Source organism: Danio aesculapii, chromosome 22 (assembly GCF_903798145.1).
Source record: "Danio aesculapii chromosome 22, fDanAes4.1, whole genome shotgun sequence".
Taxonomy (NCBI): Eukaryota; Metazoa; Chordata; class Actinopteri; order Cypriniformes; family Danionidae; genus Danio; species Danio aesculapii.
Window position 1 is genome coordinate 12,006,308 of NC_079456.1, and position 14,496 is coordinate 12,020,803.

Consider the following 14,496-nt stretch of genomic DNA (forward strand, 5'->3'; position numbering starts at 1 on the left):
TCACTGCAGATTTATTCTGTTTTTCCCTCTATTTTTGTTGTATTGGAGCACACTAGAGACAGGCTTTACAGCTGGTGTTCGTAACACTGGATCTGGTTTCACGATTGTGCTGTGTATGTGTGTGTGTGTCTGTGTAGCGTGCGATGATGCGCTTCTCGGAGCTGGAGCTGAAGGAGAAGGAGGGGTGTGTGTCGTCTGCAGCGCCCGCACTGGGGAGAGAGCAGGAGAGAGAGAGGGAGCTGGCGGAAAGCCAGCACGGAGCAGGAGACTGGGAACGGAGCCAGCCAAGCTCCAGGCCCTCCGCAGCCCTTTCGGCCCTCTCCGATTCTACTGAGCAGCGCAATGGTAAGACGTGTGCACACACACAAGCGCAATCCCTCTCGCACCGTCACCCATTCCTACGCTCCCTTTTATCTCCTTTTTCTTTTCTGGCTATCTTTGTCTCACGCTCTCCATCTATCTTGTAATGTATGTCATATGCGCTGCCTCTAACTCCTGCCTCTCTCCTGCGATCATCCCAGTTTCACAGACGCATGCTCATTCTTCACCCCCCACCCCTTACATTTCCTCCCCATGTCACTAGGGATATTCCCTGTGCTGTGGCACCCCATGCAGCAGCGTTAAACCAGCGGAAACGACGTGGTAAACATGGCTTCCGCCACCGCCACCCTCAAACAGGAAGCGCATACATAAACATGCACATGCTCTCCTCTCTCTCCCTCTCTCTCTGCTGTTTGGCTCTTGTTTTTTCCACTTGAGCTTCGGTAATGGCCTAATGCCATCAGATTTCCAAATCAACACTTTGCTGCTATGTGACCTCGCTCTCCCTGGTGGCTTTCACAGAGGCGAGCCGTTTCCTGTGCATGTGGGTCAGAATGCGTATGTGCGCATGAACGCTTGCATGTGTGTCAGCCACATGGACAATTAAAGGCGCTCTGAATTACATAAACAGAGTCTGCTCGGCAGTTCCTGTCAAGCTTTGAGGGTGAAAATGCTCAATAAAAAAACTTTCGAGCTTTGTCACATCTGTCGAATCCCATTGTTTTAAAAACGAATACAGTAGAGGAAATGGAGTTTTTCTGAAAGGAATTCAAAATTGATTGTGTGCGTGTCCTTTCTGGAGGTTTCATGTCCTTCGGTCCTTTCTTTTTTTTTTTATGCCCTATCTGTCCTTCAACATCTTTCTCGTTCACTCGTTGGCCACATTAACTCTCTTCGGGTGACGCGAACAAGGTTTCCATGGTGATCTGTTTTGGTGCAGAGTTGCTATGGTGCACACATTGCCATGAATTATGGGATGCATGTGGTGTTAGTCACATGCTTTGTGCATGTCTGTGTAAGCCCGGGCAGAGTGGGCTGCATTCTTACCCCGGCCAGTATAAAGGTGGATCTGTTCGGCACAGAGCGTGTGCTAATCAAGTAATTTCACATGTACGACCGAGCAGCTTTTTTTTTCTTGTGGCATATGTGTTTTCGTAAATTTGCTAGATTTGGTTCATGTGTGACTTATTAGGTTTCGGCTAGCCGCATAATTTGTGTGTGGTTTTTCTAGACCGTGTATGTAGCACGTTATATATTGTGTGTGTGTGTGAAGGAGAGAAGCGGGCGGTATGGAGCGTGAGCCCCTAGCGCCTGTCTTTGATCTGCGCTGCTGCTCTTAGCTGCCGGGAGAAATTCTCAAGGAGCGCTTTTCACTGCCACACACACAACGAGAGAAAGCAGGAGAGGGGGAGGAGAGTGCGAGAAGAGAGGAAGGGGGAGGGAGAGGAGACTCGAGCTGGGTTGCCTCTTGCGCTCTTGGCACGGATGTTTTGGGCTAATTTAAGCTCGCAGAGAGAGCAAGTAAGCGCGTCCCTGTTTGCAGTCTAGCTCCCAGTGTGGGATGGGTGTGGTGTAGTTAGCACAAACACGCAACTGTCCAGGGCAGAGAGAAGGGCTAGTTTTTTTTTGTAGTCTTTTCCGCTCTGTCTTTCTCCATCTGTGGCCTTGTGCTTTGCCGGCCTGCCGTGCTTCCTTTGGAAATTGTAAAAAGGTCTTTGCAAGTCGGTGACGCAGCGTATCAGGCTAACACATTTTTTGTTTGTGTGGTTATGCAGGTACAACTCCAGCATGTGCAAACAACAGAGTTCCCGTGCTCCAACGGTGCGGCCTGCCAGCTGATGTCCCGCAGCCCCGCCGAACAGAGGAGAAGAGAGCGAGGGACGTGAAAGGAGAGGAGGAGGGGTCTGTTGGCACGGCGACGGGCAGGAAACGTGCATTGGGTTTGGAACAGAGCCAAGGCCACCCTGATTGCACACACACCACAGAAGAGAGAGATGGAGAGAGACGGACGAAAGGAGAGGACGATAATGGCATTGCGGCGAAGAGAGCAAGACTGATTTCAGGTAGACGTCCCGTCTGTCTGTCTATTCAGTGTCCTTCGTGATGTCTGCCTTCTTTTCATTCCATTCTTTCTGCCACCTCTGCAAACAGCAAGCAGTGGATGGTCCACTGTCTTTCATCTTATCGCCGACCTTCTGTCTCGCTCACTGACACGTCTCGCTTGCTCTCCAGAGTTCAGCTGTTCTTCTCCCCCTTCCTCTGCTTGCTCCGGCTTTGATCCTTTCACTGGCCCTTTCGATTCATCTTGATTTGTGTTTATTGCCATCACATGGTCCAAATAAACACAACTGCCGGGCGTTCTCTATCCTACTCTCTCTTTGTGCTCAGTCTAAAGGGCGTTTTCAGACATCAAAACAACCATTGTATAAACTCTCATCGTTTAAACGTGTCCCAGAAAGCTTGTTTCTGTCAGAAAACCATATGTGTCTGCAAGTGGGCGCCTGTTCAGCGATGTACCTTAATTTAAAAGTGATCAAAATTGTGAGTGTTTATGTTCTAATAAGGAAATGACTGTTAACAATCTGGATCAATCCTTGGTCTGATTATACAAGCATTTGTATTTCTTTTTAATTAGTATTTTCTGCATTAAAATAGTGGACAAGTTCGATTATGGAAAATCGAATATGGAATTTTTGTTCAATATCAATAACCGATAACTCTTTAGATTTTAGAGGCTGACACAATAGTGTTGGACAGTTAAAAACATTTAGGAAAGATCATGCATTCATAGGATGTAAAGAAACACTCCAGGGATTTAGTGTCCTGTATCTTGGGACATGTCTTAGTACGTAACATATACCCCTTGTTCAACTCCCATTTGAGATGCACAGAAAATCCTGGTGTACATGGCAATTCTTCCCAGCTGTCCACTTAAGATTGGATCATCCTAGTCAGATGTTAATATGAGGTATAAATGGATTGCCTCTATCTCTCTCCGCAGATGTGTGGCCACAGCCCTCTGAGCAGGAGGTGAAGAAGCTGAAGGTGCGTATCGAGTTGACAGGTCTTCGGCTCAGTAAACCCCGCCACCTCCATAATCTCCAGGAACTGTGGGATAGACAGGGCCAGCTCAACCATGACAGGCCACAATTTGGAGCCACCAACTTGGGCTTGCCTCCCACATCTAAATCCTCCATTCCACCTCTTCAAACCACCAGGAGGGAAAAGCTTGACCCTTGCCCTTCGGAGGTCCAGAGAGTCGCCCACGGAGTCCCTGCTGTGGATCGAAAGGTCAAAGCAAATGGAATTGAAGAGAAGGGGTTGAAAAGGAAAGCAGAAGTCGAGAGAGGCTGGACTAAGGAACAGCTGGAATATGCAGAGTCCAACACAGGTACGTCTTTCCATTCAGTCTCGTTTAAATGCACAGTTGTAAGCAGAGAGCAAAGGATTCTGGGTAGTAAAGAAAAGATTGTCTGAAAATCTTAAGATAACATTTGAGTCAACAGGGCCTTAGAGTTGAGATGAAATGGGACAGCAGTCTAAAACGCTGGTATTGTTTGTGATCCTTTTTTATTTGCATGCCTAAAGAGTTTCCTTGTCTAGGTTGTTTATTCATAAACTGATCAACCATTCACGGGGTGCGCTAATGCAGGTTTCACATCTCCCTATACACTACAGTTCATAATATGTAGTCCCTACTCTCTTTATTTTGGAATCGACTTTTTAAACCCTATTTTCCATGTACTCTGCCCTAAAACTTAAATAATGACCTATACCCTTGTCCTTACATCTATACAATATTTCCTACATATTACACCTCAATACATACTACAATAAATGTATACGATATCTATATCTTTACCTTTTATTTATTAAGCATTATACCCATTCCCAGACCCAACATAGTTATTTTACTATGTCATACATATTGCAATTGATGCTACATCTTATTTCTTGCACATTGTTTCTTGCACTGCCTTACCCAAAAAACATACTACAATTACTACCTTTGTAGTCTGTTTGACATCCAACACCACACACTATTTACTGCATAGTTCTTCCTATATACAGCAGTATATACCCTACACATGCGTGCTAGATTGTTCATAATGAATGTTATACGTTTTAATGCTTTGAAAAGCAGGGGTGTCAAATTTGATCTACGGTGTGTTGCCATTTTGTATCAAGAGTAGTAACGGACCATAATTGTTTAAGATTTTTAGGGGTTTTTCACCTTTTAATGGGATTAGATAGTGAAGGACAGTCAGAAAAGCACTGGAAGCAGAGACAGGGGAAGAGTCTGCATAGAACCTCAAGCCGGGAATCGAACTCGAGTCATCGTGAGCACTATGGTGCTATATGTTGGCGCACTTAACCACTAGGTTATTAATGCAGATTTGTTTATGAATTTAATGATGGTTTTCTGATATAATTTGTCGAGGTGGCACACTATGTTGAGAGGCAAGATGTGTACGGAAGTAGCATACTATTGCGGTGGAGGTGAGATGTATTTACCAAATACCTTACTATGAAGAGGGAGGCGAGACGTGAACGCAAGTAGCATACAATGGATAGGGAGGTGAGATTTAACGTTCAACACCTTTTACAGGATGCGGTTTCCTGTCAATGGGTTAAAGCAGTGATCCCCAACCTTTTTATGACCGCGAACTCGGTCAACGCTTGACAATTGTACCGTGGACCAGTGGGTGGGGGGTTGGGGTGGTGGTTTGTAGATTCCTAGGTGACCATCAAATGTTTTCTCACAGAATGACAAGCTGACAAAACATTGTTGTCACTCTGATACAAGTTTTATTTATGGAGAAAATTATAAAGTACTGCAGTGTTTTGGTGTTCTGAGTTTGTCTAAGATAATTAGTCTACCGAAATGTGACTCTGTGCGCTCGCGGCTTTCATTCAACTGTTTGCGTCTGGAAGGCGTGAGCCATTTGCACAAGCTGCGCACCTCCATTGGAAATACTGAACTTGCGCAAACTCTAGAAAAGACGCAATATGAGAACGGACCCTTAAAGGCTGCCGTCTTTTGCGATCTCTACCAGTTGATCTTCTTGTACAGACCTGCTGGATTCACCTGATCTGTTGAGAAATAGGTTGCGAATCTATTATTTGGCAGTTTGCTTGTCCTTCACTGGGCCTTTTCCCTTTTGCCAAGAAACTTTCCAAAGATGTCTGTCTTTTACTCATTTTGCTGCTTGTGGGTTAAATTTGGGCACTCAAGTGACCAACATGTAAGCGAGAGAATATGTTTTTCAAAATAAAAGATTGTTCCGACTCAGATAATAAATAAAATGGAAATGATTAATGATTGCTTGCATGGCCTGGTACCAATTGATCCACAGTCTGGTACCGGTCCACAGCCCGGTGGTTGAGGTTAACCGGGTTAAAGGACAAAAAAAAAAAAATCGCTGATCGTGAGCCATGTGCCACATAACTGACATGTTAAAGCTGCTGCTCTCTCTTGGCTGTTGTCTTGGTGCTGAGGGATTGAGACGAACTGGCCAATGTTTGCATATGTACATGCCCAACAAATAGTGGCGTGCAACAAGGTGTGTTTTACAGAGAAACGTTAAAGTAATGCAAAAACATGCATCTAAGAAGGGTCTGGTTCCCCAGCTTGGTCCTTGAGGGCCGGTGTCCTGCAGGTTTTAGCTCTTTAGATTTTACCTGCGTGGATGTTCCAGAAAACCTAGTAAGTTCTTGATTAGCTAGCCTAGGAGTGTCTGAATGGGGTTGGAACTAAACTTTGCAGGATACTGGCCCTCCAGGATCGAGTTTGTGCACCCCTGCACTAAGGTAACCAGACCCTTCTAAGACATATGTTTTTGCATTACTTTAAAGTTTCTCTGTAAGACGCACCTTGTTGCCTTTGTTGGAAACATCCATGCAGGTGTGTTAAGGCAAGTTGGAGCTAAAATCTGCAGGACACTGACCCTCCAGGACCGAGTTTTGGCACCCCTGCCCTAGTGTATACCCTACACACATGCTACATCCTACACGTTGCATACTATACATTTTTATGCTATGAAAAGTATATGCTTTCACAATACATACTGCATTCCACATAAGAGTTCTAGGCTAAAGACTAAGTTTTACTAAGTTATGCAGGTCAGAGAAGGACCCAGAAGGAGAAAACTGAGTGGGGAGACACAACCAGCACGAACGAACGAGACACAAAGAAAGAGGGAGGGAAAGGCTGTTAGAAAGCAAAGAGAAGGCGTGAAAAAAAGAGGAGTGAAAGAGATGAAAAGAGGATACGGAGCGCTGAGGGGAGAACTGAGGTGAAAGACGAGAGCACGACAGAAAGGGAGAGAGGGAGATTAGAGGAAAGCGGAGCACATCGCCCTGTGTCTGCGGCTTCGGGATAGCAATAATGATTCTTGTTGATTGACAAGTCTCACACGCACACTCTCAGACTCTCGCTTCCTTGTTGGTATAAAAGCATCGGCGAGAAAGCGCATGCCGCAGAGTAATGAGCCATGAGATTCCACAACTGTGCAAATAACAACGTGCGTGCGTTTGTGTGTGTGTGTGTGTGTGTGTGTGTGTGTGTGTGAGGCTGCCCGTCAGTATCTTGGCTGCTGGATATTGTGCTGGCGTTCTGTCAGGAGGATTAGAGAGCAGCAAGACGAGAGACGAGACTCTTTATCTCGCTCTATCCCTGACTCTCTGCGCGTGTGTGAGTAATATATGCTATACATATGTATCTTGGTTTTACTCGAGCTGAGCGATGCTTTGCTGGTTAATGCATTATTGTGTGCGCGTGTGTGCCCAGTTGCGTGCTAATGGGAGGCTAATATCCCCCAGATGTCCCTGTCAAAATCCGTCTCCCACCACACACGCACTCTTCAGCCGAGGGAATACGAACACGCACACAGGCTAATTTGTGTTGTCTATGACGAGGTGTGAGAGACAAGACATGCATGCCAGTGATGCACAGCTCTCCGCTGTAAGCCCCAGGGTGTGTGTGTATGTGTGTGTGCGTTTTTAGCACGCTGCTTTTGTTCTGTTGATTTTTACAGGCATTAAGGTCTTTGCTCCCCTTTTGCTAATTGAGTGATTCACTTAGGTTGCAGAGCACGCATACTTGCGCGTGTATGTGTGTGTGTGTAGGGGGTATGTGCGGTGAATCCGGTCTCAAGGGTTCTCGGGGTAGGACTTTAATTAGCCTGTTGAAGGAGAGGAGCACTTTACGCAGGCTGGAACGATTTGCCCATGAGGACGGGTTCTTGCGTGCGCACACGCGCAAACGAGCAGTTGCACAGTTGGTGGTCTGCGTGTTGACGGTTCTCTGAGGTGCTTTTGTCTTTGGCTGATCTATTAGATGCACCAGTTTCGTTTCAACCAAACTAAATCGGCGCATTTCTGAGGGGGCTGTTGATGTGACTTTGTGGTAAGGATTTGATGACATATTGCTGCTTGTGTAAACTTCTGCATGTCTGTGAATAGTGGTCAACCAATATGGTTTTGTTGGTTAGACAGCATGTAGATACTTAAGTATGCAATATTTTTGTGGTTGCAGAATTTTTTGTAATGCATGTTAAGGAGTTTTTATTGAACTTGATGTATTTGCAACTGTTGATCTTGGGTAATAGAAATCTACAAAAGATGTTTTCTGAAACGGTGCATGTCACTGAACAGTGTTTGTGAATGTGCACCCTATACTGACACTGAGAAGAAACAGTCATTGTCTGTTTTTTTTTTATGTCTGTACAAATGTAATCTTGTAACTTGATGATAATATTCTGACTGACCACTGAAGGCAAATAAGTCCCTCTTTTACAGTACTTATTCAAAAATTACATTGTTTTTTGTCACGTTGTTTTAAATTTTGGTTGAAATTATAATCTAAAGCAGGGGTGGCCCAAACTGGTGCACAAAATTACCATGGGTAATTTCCTAATTTATTTCAGAATACTTATAAATTAATAGAAAAATGTTCTTTAACCGCATTTACTAATGCACTCTAACTTTTTTGAAAATGTATATTATTTTAACAAACTTACTACAATAAAACCGTTAGAAATATCCATTTATAAAACAATGGAGTCCAATGTCGAATACAGTAGTCATGCTAAACCTGCCTTTACCTTGATATGCACGCTGATGTCTTCTGCTTTGTCCCCTATTCGTTAAGTGACCGTATGTAGCTACATTTTTTTATAAACATCTATTATACATTATACAGCATGTAATTGAAACATTAAATTTGAGTTTGCTTTTTTGTAGCTCAACAATAAACAAACAAAAAGTTACATTAAAATTAATGTAAAAGGTTAAAGGCATTCCCCAACCTATCCCAATCATTTTCCCTCTTGTGGACCAAATCAAAGGATACAAAGGGCCAACTTTTGCCTGCGGGCCCTACTTTGGGGATCTCTGGTTAAGAGTAAAATAAGTGTTTGTTTGTTTTTATATCTACCTACTTGGAATTACATTTATTTGATACATTGTTTTGGCTACATTTTGGCTAAATTTATTGTTAAAGTGACGTATCTTAATTTGGATGGTGTAACATACGTCTAACTTTTTTTTTTTATATGACTGTAAGTAAGGTGTATTTATATAGCGCATTTATCATGGATGGCCATACACCCAAATCGCTTCACAATAAAGAAGGGGGGTCTCTACAGACCACCTCTAGTGTGCAGCATCCACTTGGATGATGCAATGGCAGCCGCAGGGCAACGGCGCCAGTGCGTCTCCACACTCTGGCTTTTAGGGGAGTAGAGAGACCGTGATAGAGCCAATTCGGTAGATAGGTATGATTGGGTAAGGGCCGATTAGAGGAAATTTGGCAGGGTAACACCCCTACTCTTCACAAGAAGTGCCATGGGATTTTTAATGACTATCGAGGAGCTCGGTTTAACGTCTCATCCGGAAGATGATGCTCACTGACAGTATAGTGTCCCCTTCACTAAACAGGGGCATTAAGACTCACAGAGACTGCTGGTTGAGTGCCCCCTGTTGGCCTCACTAACACCACTTCCAACAGCAACCTAGTTTTTCCATGTGGTTTCCCATCCAGTGACCAGGCTCAGCCCTGCTTCAGTGAGTAGCCAGACTGTAATCAACACTTATTTTATAGAAAATCTAGTTTTTTTTTCATGTGTTTTACTTTCAAATTGTATTTATTAATAATGTTGTCAGAAAAGTTCTAACAATCTTGATTTTGACTAATGCAGATAGTTCTAAAATTGCGAAATATCATCCAATGGCTTGTCCTGGTTGATGTATATTGGTGTTTTTCTAGTTGCTCGTGCGTGTTTTCGTAGTCTGCATGTGGTCTTCTGTCTTTGGCATCCTCTGTTCTTGCTTGCATGCGTGTGAGATAGATTTCCTCTGTGCGGTGGGGCTCTCGCTGCCTCTGTGTATGTGTGTCCATGTGTGTGTGAGCGCGACCGAACGGGGAATATGATGAATAATGGAACAGATGTGGAGCGTGCTCGGTTTCTCTCTCTCTCTCGGCCTTGCGCTCACCCTTTTATCGTCTCTCTCCCTCGCTGCTGCTGCATTTCTCTCTCTATTCTCCCACTTTTACGTCCGTCCGTCATTTCTCCTTTTCTGTTCGCCGTTGCTTCCCTTTTCATTTGATTTCCCTCTCTTATCTTGCTCTCCCTTTCATGTTTTCCCTCTCTTCCCTTCCGTCCTTCTCTGCCGCTTGATGCTATCACTTAAACGTGCCTCTTTCGCTTCAGCTCTGGTCACGTGAGGCAAAATAGAAAGCAGACGAAGAGAAGGATGTATCACTTTTTTTTTTGTTGTGTTTGTGTGTGAACCCTTTCGTCTTTTGTCCATCCATCGTAATGCGGTCAGCCTTCTGCCGCTGTCAGTCTGATTTACCTAACAAGACCTTCAGGAAGCTGTGGTTGGTTTGTCTCTGTGTGGTTCATCTGTGATGAAATCGCTAGCAACAACACAAAACAGAAATCCCAGATTGTGCTCTTGCATTTGTTTGTGTGTTTTTACATGTTTAAGGTTGATTTAATAAAAGCTTTGTGCAGTATTATTTGTGATCTTAAGAAAGAAAAGTTGTTGTAATATTCATAGAATAATTAAACTTTTAACAAAATATTTGTTTTAAATGTTTATTATTTGCTTTCAGATGCGCTTTTTTCATTCTACTGTAGTATTATCGACTAATTTACGTTATTTACGTTAGATTTTCCAACTCTAAATAGTCAAAAAAGCACAAAAACGGCTTTTGGGTGCTATTGGAATATAGCTTCCAGACTTCAAATTAGGGATGCACCGATAATAGTATCGGGTATCGGGTTGATACTTGGTTAAAGTACTCATACTAGTATCATACATGAAATGCCGATACCACGCACCGATACCACCCAACAGTATTTCACTACGTGGAACTACATGACTTCAATCCTAATGTATTAATTAATCACTGTTGGTTAGTTATCTACAAAATAAACAAGAAGGAATGACAGAGGTGAAGTGCTTTAAAACAAGTCCACTATATATGCTTCAGCACCAAAACATAAAGTGAAAGAATCGTTTCAGAAAAGCCTATATTAAGCTGTTTTCACTGTTAATGACAAAATCATCAATTGCGCCTTTCAATTTCTGTTTCCTATTAACAGCACTGAATGTATTCCCAGATCACCTCAGAAGAACGAACTCGGTTGCAAGAGAAACGCAGAAACATTGTAAGATGATGGTCATGCGAATTTTTTTATTTTTATTTATTTATTTATTTTAAGATGAGCGTATGTATATTTATGGCACTCAGTCAGGGTAAAATCGCTTAAAACATCTTAATATTTTAGAGAAAGTCGGTAAAGTTTGCAAAACTATCTATTGATTTTATCCACCCGTGACCCAGCAATAGTTAAACATCATGTAGCCTACTTTTTGATTACCTGACCACAGATTAAACGGTAGGACTCTATAATATAACAAATATACGGACTCAATAACAATGAATAAGTAATATAGTGAATATAACGAAGAACCGCGCATAACAGGGTTTTGTGCGTCTCCAATATGCAGCGTCAAGAGAGTGACTCTATAAGATAACGTAAATAATTATGTAATGTGTTAAGTCGTGGACTCGTGTCAGTGGAAGGCTTAATTGATAAACGATAAGGTCTATCGATTTACAGGTTTATCAACAATGTGTGTATATTTTTGGCTTGGAATAGCCTTCTGTTTAAGGTTTTTGTGTTCATCCTTGCTACAGGCAAAAAATAAAACCTCCTTTCAAATTAATTGCACTTTCATTGAAACCAAATTTAAGAAGTATCGGAATTGGTACTCGGTACCGGCGAGTACACAAATTAAAATTCTTGTACTCGTATCGGTTTGTTAAACCGTGGTATCGGTTCAAATGTGTGTTAAGTGCTTTTTTTACTTTTTTCTTACCCTATTTCCATATTTTTTTACCAGATTTTACAGAATTGCATAGATTTTTTCCCAGTGTAACCACTCCTGAAAAGTGGTCTACAAAAAACAATGGATAGCACAGTTCATGAAGTATTTTTTTATTGTATATAAATATATCAAGTGTTCTTGTTTTATCTTTCCTAAATTCACTTGAAATCGGATCATACTTTTTATTCCAAAGTAAAAATTTCAGCTAACGTTCACACATTTTAGGCTACCAAACTACATTAGGTTTCTCACAACAATCAGACCATTCTTAAAAATCCCTTTCATTATTGATTAAACCATCTCAGCAAACTATCTTAACGTCTTTTCCTGTCTCTATCTTTCTCTCCAGCAATCCCGGCCCTCTCCGACAGCTTCTGCAGTGACTCCATTCGCAAGCTCTCCTCTGCCGTTCCCCTTCACCATCTCTCCGACAAGCGACAGCGTCTCAAAGAGCACCGCAAGTCAGCGGGCTCCTCCTCGCCCTCGCCGGACCCCGACTGCACTTTCCCAGGACGCTTGCGCCGTCACGGGGACCCTGAAAAGCCAAAGGGCAAACGGCAGTGCAAGACCAAACACCTCAGCCAACAGGAGCGCAGGATGCTGCTGCAGTCCACCAATCAAGAGTGTCCTGAGCTAAGCCCCGCCCACCAGCACAAGGTAAAAGCTGCAGCAGAAGGTCGAGGTGCTTTCTTTTGTCTCTTTGCTTTGGCTCGCGACCCAAGCGCTCTCCCCGGGCTCCGCGAGGAACCGTTTAAAAACGTGTCTCCAATCACAACAATGTTAATCATCCCAATTAGGGAGACGCCACGGCTCTCTGGGATGGCTCAGCGGACGCGGGAGGGGGGGTCATAGCGTGTGTGTGTTTGGAGTGCGGTTGCTTTGACCTCCTCTTGTGCTGAAAGGCAGACTCCCAGCGGAGGGGCGAGGGGGAGGGACGAGTGAAGGCCGGGTCTCTTTCTCTCGCTCTCCGTCAAGGAAAATCATTCCCCGGTGAACACGCTGTGCATTCTTTAAATAACACAGCCTGCGTTCTTGCTCGCACACAGATGTAGTGCAACAGCCGAACACAAACACACCTCACGTCCAGGCCGTTTACAGCAGACAAACACTGTCGTATGGCAATATTTGTGTCAGTGTTTACACAATACTGCATGTGCGGGTATGCAAAATGAGCATCGTTTTTGACTTTGGAGACATGCTGTATGCGTGTCCTCGAGAAATGACGCATGAAGTTTGTGTGTCTGTCTGGTGGTTTGCTTGTGTGTAGATATTTGTGGTTTATTCTTGGCGTTTTATGTTTTAACTTGGAAAAAATCTAACTATTTTTATGTTTTTATAATTATGATGATGCATGAAATTGTCATTATTATTAGTGGTAGTAAATATTTAATATAATAATTGTATTTAACAGTAATAATAATTGCTGTTATTAATATTGATGATATTATACCCAATAATAAGCATAAATAATAATAGTAAAACACATGCATATCTTCATTTCCTTTTCATTTATTAGAAAATAGCAGAATAAATATAATGCAATATAAAAAGAATAATATAATCAGGGCCTGACATTAACTTTTTTGATCACCAGCCACTGTGGCTAGTAGTTTTCCAGCATTACTAGCCACTCGCCATTTTCACTAGCCACAGTTTTGTTGTTGGGTAAATACATTTTATATGCATAAATTTGTCTAATCCAGGGGTGCCCAAACGTTTTCTTAGGAATGGCCAAAAAACAAACTTGATTGAGGCTAGTGGGCCGAAGGTAAATATAGTTGTCATTTCCTAATTTATTTAATAATATATTTTTAAAATGCTTTACATTAACTAGTACACTTTTTTACATTTTATAATACACGTATTGCAGTAAAAATAAAACAAAAAAACAACATCAACAGAATGGAGTTACACTAGTTTTTGCCTTCAATTGCTAACCGATGTCTTCTACATAGTCCTCTGTCCGTAAAGACATTATTTACATTGCTTTTTTTCTAGCTCAGCAATAAAACAAACAAAACAAGTCTCCTTTAAAGGCATTCACCTCAACCCTCTTCATCACTCTCACTCTCTTCTCAGATGGGATGATGGGCTAAATCAAAGGTTACAATGGGCCAACTTTGGCCCACAGACCCTACTTTGGGTATCTCTAGTCTAATCTATGATCTCATTCAGACAATTAACGTCATATTTTTAGAAACACTTGTTTTCTCCGCACTGTTCTAGACCTAGCAGATCGCTGTGTGTGTGTGTGTTTACTCTGACAGCTGCTGCGCTGTGAAACTCCTCTGGGGTGGGTGGAGTTCCCGCCCGGATCCCCCCCCTCCCTTCCCGACCTTCAGTCTGTGTGGATGAACTCATGGACACACACACACACATACACAGAGCTCTCATCCGCCCGCCCTACTGCACTTCACAGATAGAGAACTCGCACACGGAAGGCGGGAGAGATAAAGCGAGTGGGAGAGAGCCAAAGTCTTCCGTTGTTTCCTGTTTAACTTTCCCTGCCGGGAACATGCTTGCTGATGGATCGCCGTCTGCAGCTTTCCATCCAGCTCGCAAGCAAACAAGCAGCCTAGAGCCTAAAAACAAAAAACAGACAATGTGGAAGATGTACGCTGTTTGGCTAAAAACATGTTTATGGGTTGTTTGCACTTGTGTGAATAGTGTCTGTTAAACTGCAGCGCAGAAATAACCTTGCTGACCATACGGAGTGTGTGTTCGAGTGCGAGGAGGAGCTGTTGTTGACAGTCACAATTTAATTCTTGGTTT

General features: G+C 43.0%; 1 protein-coding gene across 2 annotated transcripts in view; it reads left to right on the forward strand.

Annotated features, from left to right (window-relative positions):
• bcor (BCL6 corepressor) overlaps positions 1-14,496 on the forward strand; it is a 55,441-nt gene that overhangs the window by 14,855 nt on the left and 26,090 nt on the right. For both annotated transcript variants that reach the window (XM_056447340.1, XM_056447341.1), the window contains 4 exons: positions 138-345; positions 2,097-2,384; positions 3,323-3,712; positions 12,074-12,381. In XM_056447340.1, the coding sequence (XP_056303315.1) occupies positions 138-345; positions 2,097-2,384; positions 3,323-3,712; positions 12,074-12,381 (1,194 nt within the window). The remainder of the gene's footprint in view (positions 1-137; positions 346-2,096; positions 2,385-3,322; positions 3,713-12,073; positions 12,382-14,496) is intronic.